General features: G+C 47.6%; 2 protein-coding genes across 3 annotated transcripts in view; both read left to right on the plus strand.

Annotated features, from left to right (window-relative positions):
- Window positions 1–3,232, plus strand: part of Ebi3 (Epstein-Barr virus induced 3) — a 7,543-nt gene extending 4,311 nt beyond the window's left edge. The window contains exons 4-5 of one of the 2 annotated variants that reach the window (XM_023717118.1): window positions 1,318–1,475; window positions 2,863–3,232. In XM_023717118.1, the coding sequence (XP_023572886.1) occupies window positions 1,318–1,475; window positions 2,863–3,015 (311 nt within the window). In that variant the 3' untranslated portion in view covers window positions 3,016–3,232. Of the gene's footprint in view, window positions 1–1,317; window positions 1,476–2,659; window positions 2,725–2,862 lie in introns of those variants that run through there. The other variant, XM_023717119.1, reaches the window with a different exon arrangement.
- Window positions 3,233–8,600: 5,368 nt separating this feature from the next.
- Window positions 8,601–9,389, plus strand: LOC101562204 (PRELI domain-containing protein 1, mitochondrial-like). The gene is made up of 2 exons (XM_023717110.1): window positions 8,601–9,302; window positions 9,336–9,389. The coding sequence occupies exons 1-2, from the start codon at window positions 8,652–8,654 to the stop codon at window positions 9,342–9,344; spliced, it is 660 nt and encodes a 219-aa protein (XP_023572878.1). The 5' UTR covers window positions 8,601–8,651; the 3' UTR covers window positions 9,345–9,389.
- The last annotated feature ends 489 nt before the right edge of the window (window positions 9,390–9,878 follow it).

Raw genomic sequence — 9,878 nt, forward strand, 5'->3', positions numbered from 1 at the left:
GCCCTGCCCTGCCCTGCCCTGCCCTGCCCTGCCCTGCCCTGCCCTGCCCTGCCCTGCCCTGCCCTGCCCTGCCCTCGCTCTCCTGGATCCCCAAGGGCCACAGGCCTTGCGCTTAGATCAGCCCGGACACACGCTGGCACAGTGAGGATATTGTGGCACAAGAGGAAAAGCCCAGGACAGGCAATCCAGGGCCAGCGCGTGGATCTGGTGGTGCTGAGGCCTGGGTGGGGAGGATGGACAGGGGCCTGCTCATTGGGTAGGGCTTCCTTCTAAGGCAGTGAGAATGTTCTAGATAGGGTCTAGAATTAGAAGCGATATTTGCAAAGCTTTGTGAACACACTAAAGGCCTCTAAATTGTATTCTTTAAAATGGTGAATTTGGGGATATTGTTTTATATCTCACAAACCACTGTAAAGGGGTCGACGAGATAGGCAAGCTTAGGCAAGTGCAGGGACAGCAGTTTGATCCCTGGCACCACATACAGCACCAGCCCCGCTCCCAGGGCGGGCTGAGCCAGCCACAAAAAGTGGCGTACACCTTTAATCCCAGAGCTGGGGAGGATGAAAAGTAGGAGGATCACTATGAGTCCAAGTTGGTAGTGAGCTGTAACAACCAAATACCAAAACAAACAAACAAATAAACAAAAACCCTGTAAGCTGAGTGTGATGGTCCACACCTGTCATCCCAGCTACAGAAGAAGGGGAGGCAGAAAGGTCACAGTCTGAGACCAGGCTGGGCCACTTAGCCAGTGGCCATCTCAAAATGAAATTTTAAACTGGGTGTGCTGGCTCACTCCTGTGATCCCAGCATTCGAGAGCCTGAGGCAGGAGGATCATTTCAAGTTCGAGGCCAGCCTGGGCTACAAAGTGAGCTCAAGGCCAGCCTGAACTGTATAGCTACCCTGTTGCAAAGAGAGAGAAAGGGCTGGCAAGATAACTCAGTGGACTAAGCGCCTGCTTAGACTAAGCGCAGGAACCGGGGTTCGATCCCTGGCATCACATGCCATGCCGGCCCCGCCCCCGGTCGCGCTGAGCCTGGGACCAAGTGGGGCGTGGTGGTGCCTGCCTGCAATCCCAGGAGGTTCCACCAAAAAAAAAAAAAAAGCAAGCAATCCCAGGAGGATCACTACAAGTCCTAGTTGCGTAGTGAGACCCTGTACCAAATACATAAATTAAAAAAACAAAAACAGATAACATTTAAAAACTGGGCACAGCTCACCAGCACCAGTCGTAGTCTTGGGTTCCATACCTACAGTAATCTTGGTTGAAGGAACGAATGAGCTTCCATCCCTAATTCTCCTTCCTGCCACCCCACAAGTCAAGCCTGACCCTCCGGAAGGCGTGCGCTTGAGCCCCCTCTCGGGGCAGCAGCTCCAGGTGTGGTGGGAGCCCCCCCAGTCCTGGCCCTTCCCGGAGATCTTCTCTCTCAAGTACTGGATCCGCTACAGAAGGCACGGAGCCATGCACTTCCGACAGGTGAGGAGGAGGGGCCAGGAAGGACAGCTGGTAGGGGAATCAGCTCAGGCGAAGGCCAGCAGGAGATGCCCACAGGGTGTCCAGCCACACACTGGAATATTACTCAGCCAGGAAGAGGAGTAAGGCTGTAGCATTTGCCATCATGGGGCTGGCCCACCACCATCAGTGAGAGAACAGGCACTCAGCTCCACACCCCCAGTGGGCCTTTGATTTTTTTTTTTAAACTCATTATTAACTTTATTGAAAATCAATAATAATTATATAGCAAATTAAAAAGTAGACAAATATTGAAATGTGAAAGAGAAGATGTAGACAGTGAATTTTATTTTATTTATTTTTTAGACAGTAAATTTTAGAAAAATATTTCTGAAATGAATACATAATATGAAATTAATAATAGATTGCACATTGTAAAAAATTATTTACAAATTTAAATGAATGCAACAATAAAAACTGTCTAACATAAACATGAAGAAGACAGAGTTCAGAGATCAGTCATATAATAGTTCACTCTGGGGGTGGAAGAGATGGCTCAGTGGAATAAGCGCTTCCCTGGCAAGCGCAAGGGCCTGAGTTCGATCCCCGGTTCTGCAAAAAAAAAAAAAAGTTCACTCTGTTCCGGGTCTTTGATTTTTAATTTAGATCAATTATTTGTCTAATTCTGTGACTGTATGGCTGCCCTTCTCTATGCATAGATTCTGCAGTCACCAGTTCAATGAACTGGGGATAAAAATATTCAGAAGGGGCCGGGCAGATAGCTCAGTGCAATAAGCACTTCCCTGGCAAGCACAGGGCCTGAGTTCAATCCCTGGTTCTGCAAAAAAAAAAAAAAAAAAAATCAGAAAAAACAGTGTGTGGTGGCACGTGCCTGTAATCCCAGCACTTGGGAGATGGAGGCAGGAGGGCTACCAACCTGGGCTACATAGTGAATTCAAAGCCAGCCTGAATTACACAGTGAGACCCTGTCTCAAATACAACACAACAAAACAAATGCTGGCAGGCCAGGGATATAGCTCAGTGGCATAAGTGCCTGCGTGGCAAGTGCAAGGTCCTGAGTTCAATCCCTGGTTCTGCAAAAAAAAAAAAAAAAAGCTAGTGATTGTTTTTTATTAAAATTTTACTTAGAGATAGAGCCTTGCTAAAATGCCCAGAGTGGCCTCAAACTTGAGATCATCCTGCCTCAGCCTCCAGAATCACCAGGATAGGAGGGTGGTGCAAGAGTTTCCATCTTCTCACTTGCGCTGGGGATATCTAAGGCATAGCGGAGCTATGTGAGGCCTGTGGTATAGACTGGTCATTGGGATCAGAGTCCTGGGCTTGTTCCAGGCAAGAGCACCAGGGCACCCCATCTCCTCCACCCATGACCCCACATTTTTTCTGCTCACAGGTGGGCCCTATTGAAGCCACATCATTCATCCTCAAGTCTGTGAGGCCCCGGACCAGATATTGTGTCCAGGTGGCTGCCCAGGATCTCACAGATGCCGGGGAATCGAGTGACTGGAGCACCCCTGCTGTTTCCCCCATGGCCCTGGGCAAGTAATGGAGGGAGCTCCCAGTGCCCCAGAGGCCTAGGGCCTGGGCCCCCACGGCTGCTGTCCAGTGGAGTTGGAAGGGATCCTCTTGGCCTGCAACCTGCCTCAACTACTGCTGCCCAGCTGCTGGAGCACATTGGGCAAGTGATTTTTCCTCCGAGCCTCAGTTTCCCAACCTGTGGAATGGGCACATGCTGTTTCTTTTGGTCACAGCATAACTGTGAACAGGAGGCACCTTCAACAAAATTAAATTAGAAAAGAATCACTGTTGCGAGGTCATTCCTGTGTTGTTGGTCTCCTCTGTGAGGACACGAGAGTGAGCCAATCCGTCATGACCCAGAAAGAATGGCCATCATCTAGAAATCAAGTAACACCAAGTGTTGGCGAGGCTTCAGGGGAAAGGAGCCCTTCTACACTGCTGGTAGGGTTGGAAACTAGCACAGCCATCGTGGAAGTCAGAGATGCTTCAGAAAACGAAAACTAGAAGTTCCTTTTGACCCAGCTATTCTCCTTTCTGGGTGTGTTTTGAAACAGAGACATCAGGTTACAGTGACTCACGCATACCTATGCTGATAGCAGCACAACTCACAAGAGGTAAAGCTTGGAAATAGCCTAGCTGTGCATCGATAGGTGACTGGAGAGAGAAAGTGTAGTATCAGCCTACGGTGGAGTACTACTCTGCCAGTAAGAAGTATAAGCTCAAGACATTCCCAGCTAAATGGGTGCATCTTGATAGTAGATTTTATTTTTTTTTACATTTATTTAGTGTGTATGTGTGTGTGTGTGTGTGTGTGTGGCCAGCTCAGCCCACCAGGGGGCGGGGCTGGCTGGCATGTGGTGCTGGAGGATTGAACCGTGGTCCCTGTGCTTTGCCAAGCTTGTTCCAAGTAGGTGCTTTAGACCACTGAGCCATCTCGCCAGCCCCAGTAGATTTTATTTTAGTAATTTTTTTTTTTTTTAGTACTGGGAATTGAACTCATGACCTTGAACTTGCCAGGAAGACACTGGGCCACTAAGCTGTATCTCGGAGCATCTCGAGATCTTACTGTTAAGGGAAATAAATCAGACACACACTCTCAAATATTGCATGATTTCTCTTATATGAGAAATCCAAAGTGTAAATAGATCAAAGAGTAAAATGAAAGAGACACAACAGGAAGTAGGAATAGATCCTTGGCAAGTGGGAAGGGGATCAGGAGATGGAGGGGGCAGGAGGGAGGAACAGTGAAGGGGATTTTAAAAAAAGAATCAAGATGTGTTGTGTAGGGCTGGAGAGATGGCTCAGTGGTCTAAAGCACCTACTTAGAACAAGCTTAGCAAAGCACAGGGACCGCGGTTCAATCCCCCAGCACCACATGCCAGCCAGCCGCGCCCCCTGGTGGGCTGAGCTGGCCACACACACACACACACACACACACACACACACACACACTAAATAAATAAATAAAATTAAAAAAAAAAAAGATGTGTTGTGTAGCTGTGCCCTCTCCCCATGGTGACTGTATTATGTATATCACAAACATGTACTTTTTAAAAAAGAGCCAGGTGTGGCAGTGTGTGCCTGTTATTCCAGCCCTCTAGGAGGCTGAGGCAGGAAAATCTCAAATTTCAGCTCAGCCTGGCACCTTAGTGACTTCAGAAGACCTTGTCTCAAAATAAATACATTGAAAAGGGCCTGGGGAGTAGTTCAGTGTGGAGGGCCCAGTTTCAATCTCGCAAGAGCGAGAGCGAGAGTCACTGTGAGTGCGAGTGACCCACCCCTCCTGCCTGGACCCACTTCTAGGAGCACATTCAGGTACAAACCTACGGGCTGAAAAATCCTCTGATGGGCACAGTGCCCCCATGGCTCAGTCCCCTTCCAAAGCCTTCCTCTGGCAGAGGGTGTGATGGCACACATTTGTGTTCCCGGTACTTGGAAGGCTGAGGCAGGAGGATCCCTAAACATGTGAGGCCGGTCTAGGCTCCACAGTGAGTTCAGTGTCTATACAGCAAGACCCAGCTTCAGAGCTGCCTAGATGTGGCCGCTGCCCGTGAATGAAATGAGGCATGAGGCTCTCGAAAGGTTTCTCCGAGGAGCAGAACATGCACCCGCTTAAAGTTGCTGTGCTTGAGGGTTTCACTCAGCTCAAAAGTGGCCTGTGCTGAGAAGCTGTCCCTGATGAGCCTGTCTGTGGCCCGCAGAGTAATGACCCCCCAAAGACAGTGGCACCCTAACTCCAGAGACTGGGAATACAGTTACCTGCCACAGCCAAAGGGACCTCACAGGAGCGACTCTCTTAAAACCCTTAAGGAGCCTTAACCATAAAAGATCTTGCATTAAATTAATAGAAATCAACCAGCGTTGGTGGCGCACATCTGTAATCCCAGACACTTAGGAGGCTGAGGCAGGAGGATCATAACTCACAGCAGCCCTCCCACCTCAGCCTTCTGAGCACTGGCCATGCAGGTGGGCACCCTGATGCCCTCCACAGCGCAATGAAATGTTGCCAGGAGCTAGTCCGGAGTATGTGGATGAGCCTAGCATGATCTCAAGCATCCAGATAAGACGCAGGCAGAGGGTCAGGGTGAGAAAGGGGCCAAAAGATACTGGAAGCAGAGGTTGATGTAGAGCCACAAGCCCAAGAAAACAAATGGCTACTTCTGGAAAGTCAAGGGAGCTGACTCTCCCCTGGAGCTTCCAAGAGACCCAGTCCCACCCGTGCTGTTGTGTATTTATTTTATTTTCGAGACAGGGTATGTCATTCAGGCTGGTCTTGACCTCACTATGTAGCCCAAGCTGGCCTTGAACTCATGGAAATCCTCCTGCCTCAGCCTCCGGAGGGCTGGGATTATAAACATGTTCCATTGCACCAGCTACACTGGGGGATTTGTGATGAGAAGATAGTTATTTAGCTCACAGTTCTAGATGTGGGGAAAGGCACTAGATCGAGGGCAGCATGTGGTGAAGGACTTCTGTCTCCTTTATTTATTTGTATTTTCAGGAAGGGTCTGCAGGGTGTTCAGGGTCTCACTGCTAGATCGGACTCGTAGTGATCCGCCTGTTTACAGCCTCCCAAGAGCTGGGATTACAGGCATGCGCTACCACGCCCAGTCTTAATTGCCATCTCATCATGCCCCAGGACCGAACCCCTGGCCCCTGTGCCTGCTTGCAGGTGCTCTAACCCGCTGAGCTATTTGGCCTGCCCCTCGCTGTCTCCTAATAGGGCAGGAAGCACGGTGTGGGTGAAACTGTCACCTTGAGGACCTGCCTTTGTGGGCATCTGTCCTTTGTGCCTTCCTAGAAAGCATGCAGGTGGCTGCGCATAGGAGCAGTGGGGTTCACTAGAGCTGATGTAGAGAGATTTACGTCTCCAAGCAAGAAGTCAAGCGGTGCCACGAGGGGTTCAGCACGGCATCCAAATGTACACATCTGTAAACACGTGTGATGGTCGCTTCTGGGGCTTAGGCTACTAGGATGCTTATGATGTTCATCAACATCTTTCCGAGAATTTAGTTTGGAATTGTAAAATGTCGTCCTGTCCTTTTCATATCGTCAGTGCTTCCTCGGGGTCCTTAATCATATGAAGATCAGGCTCCAAACACAGAGATGTCAGAACCGGGCATGGTGGCGCATGCCTGTAATCCCCACCCTTGGGCGGCTGAGGCGGGAGGACACTGTGAGTCCTGTTATGGGTCATTCTGCGTAGGAACCAGATCAGCCAGATAGAAATTCGAATACAGCCTTTTATTTACTGAGCTCAGGACCATCAGCGACTTCTCACTCAGAAGACCCAATGTAGGTAGCAGGGGGTACTTCTCACAGAAATCACACCCAGTTTGGTAAGCGAATTTGTTATCTAACACTGAACAACAGAAAACTACATTCATCTGACACAGCAGCAAACTGTATGTAACTAAAGGGTCTTTCACAGCTTAGTGATAAGTGCATATTTTTACAAGATACATCTTAAACTGACCACGTTACAGGAGATGGTTGGGAAGGGAGTTTGTGTTAGCTTGCTGCCTTGACAAGAAACAGCTATTTATTGAGTAGATAACAGAAAACACAAGGGTTTTTTTAAAAAAATAATTTACCACAGTGAAGGCGCAAAATTCTGTTAACCCTTTACATTCCCCACTGGTTTTGTCCGGGAATCAAATCTTTGATTCATTTAAACCTCATAACTTGAGTTTCCCGGAGGTGTGAGAGGCGCATAGTTAGATCTCAACACCATTAATTTTATTGTCTGATTTTTTGTTGTATATATGTAGTCAGTTTATTATACAAGGTCCGATGAGCAGGACCAAAAGAAATATGGTCACGGGCTCAATCAGAGCAGTTACCAGATTATTTATCCAGGGGGATATTGAAAATAACCCTCAGTGAGCCTGCCCATTAGCTAAATTGTTTAAGTGCCTGCTTAAACAAAGCAGTCAGCCTCAGGGAGCTGACTCAAGCCAATCCAGACCAGCGCTGGAGGCAATGTGAGGCCACCAAAAAAAAGAAAGAAAGAAAGAAAGAAAGAAAGTAAGAAAGAAAGAAAGAAAGAAAGAAAGAAAGAAAGAAAGAAAGAAAGAAGAAAGAAAGAAAGAAAGAAAGAAAATAACCCTCAGTCATTACCTCTACAGATACCTTGAGCTAACTCTTTTAGTATGTTTATTTGAGTCTGTATCTGATGGCTATTATCTGATAGATTAAAACAGCACATGTTTCTCATTTTTTATATCCTTGATAGTGAAACAATAGTAATAATCTATGGCAGCCTGATTGTCTAATATAGCTTGTTTATGTTTCTTTTGTTCTGTATTGAGTAGGGCGATGGCCATTAAAGTGGTATTAAGACCTTTGGCCACCTTACAACCCAATTGTTTCACTTTTTTTTTTGTTGTTATTTCACCAAAGTTTGGGGGGGGGGAGTTGTTTGGTTTTGTGGTACCGGGGATTGAACTCAGGACCCCGTGCTTGCCAGGCAAGCGCTTATTGTACTGAGCTATTTCCCCGGCCCCAAAGTATAGGTTTTCACCAACACTGAGTATCATAGCATCGGCTTCTGCATCAGACAGGAAAGTGACTTTGTCATTACAGTCAGGAGGAAGAGGGATGTTAGACACTTCTCTCCTCTTGCAGGGTGATGATGTTTTTTGGATTGTATAGCATCAAATCATCTTGAGACAGAAGAATTACAGTCAGCCTGCTTAAACAACAGGAGACCCTATCCAGATAAGCTGGGATATAGTTAAAAGCATGTCCATTGCATGTGAAAAACCATCCGGTGGGTAATAAGACATTGCCATTTGTATATAGATACTTGATAAGACTAGAACAATTTAGAAATCCTGACAATCTGTGACAACTTTTTTTCAGTACAGTTTACAAATTACACAAAAGTTTTATTTAAAGCAACTAGTCTTTGGGGTGACAAAATGCAGGGCACCAGGTGGTACATCACATGAGACAGATCCCCAGTTAGCCAAGTCATAATATGAAGCAGGTTTAGAAATGTGTTTTAAGCACGGCTGTGCTCTCCCCTCATGGCGGCAGCAGTGACTTGGGCGCGGCGAGTTCGTGACTGAAGTGCAAACCTGGCGGGCCCCGTCTCTGCCTACCTTCCGGCTTCTTCTTCCCTGATGCTGTACTGTTACTGAGCTCACCTAAGCCGTGACAATGGTAAAGTATTTCCTGGGCCAGAGCGTGCTCCGAAGTTCTGGGGACCAAGTGTTCACTGCCTTCTGGCAGGGATACCCGAATCCCTACAGCAAACACGTCTTGACGGAAGACATAGTACACCGGGAGGTGACCCCTGACCAGAAGCTCCTGTCTCGGAGACTCCTGACCAAGACCAACAGGATGCCTCTCTGGGCAGAGCGATTATTTCCTGCCAACATTGCTCACTCGGTGTACATCCTGGAGGACTCTAGAGTGGACCCACAGAATCAGACCATGACTACCTTCACCTGGAACATCAACCATGCCCAGCTGATGGTGGTGGAGGAACGATGTGTTTACTGTGTGAACTCAGACAACAGTGGCTGGACTGAAATCCGTCGGGAAGCCTGGGCCTTCTCTAGCTTATTTGGCATCTCCAGAGCTATCCAGGAATTTGGCCTTGCCTGGTTCAAAAGTAATAAGACCAAGACTATGAAGGGTTTTGAATACATTTTGGCCAAGCTACAAGGCGAGGCCCCTTCCAAAACACTGGTGGAGACAGCCAAGGAAGCCAAGGAGAAGGCAAAGGAGACAGCACTGGCAGCTACAGAGAAAGCCAAGGACCTTGCCAACAAGGCTGCCACCAAGCAGCAGCAGCAGCAGCAGCAGCAGCAGCAGCAGCAGCAGCAGCAGCAGCAGCAGTTTGTATAGCTGGTGTGGGCCCTGCCACCAGCACCACTACAGGTCACCAGCCAGCATGGCACCACTCCCACCACACTCTCCCCGCTGTACTTTATTTTATTTTTTTGATATATTTTCTTTTATATAAATATATTTATTTATTTATTTTGTGTCTGTGTGTGGCCAGCTCAGCCCACCAGGGGCCGGGGCTGGCTGGCATGTGGTGCTGGGGGATTGAACTGCGGTCCCTGTGCTTTGCTTAGCTTAGCTTTATTTTAAATAGGTGCTTTAGACCACTGAGCCATCTCACCAGCCCTGTACTTTATTATTAAAAATCAACTTGCAGCCCTCAAAAAAAAAATTTGTTTTTTTTTTTTAATTTTATTTGCATTTATTTTATGCTTAATTTATTCCCGTGCCATAAGTTTTTGTTTCTTCAGTTTCTTCTGGGATATCTTTTTCTTCTGTGCAACTTCCTCTTCTGGTTTGGGAACAATTTGTTCCTTTTCAGTAAGGATCATCTCAATATGGCAGGGGGAGCTCATATATGGATTAATCCGGCCA

Source organism: Octodon degus, unplaced genomic scaffold, assembly GCF_000260255.1.
Source record: "Octodon degus isolate 3935 unplaced genomic scaffold, OctDeg1.0 scaffold00050, whole genome shotgun sequence".
Classification (NCBI taxonomy): Eukaryota; Metazoa; Chordata; class Mammalia; order Rodentia; family Octodontidae; genus Octodon; species Octodon degus.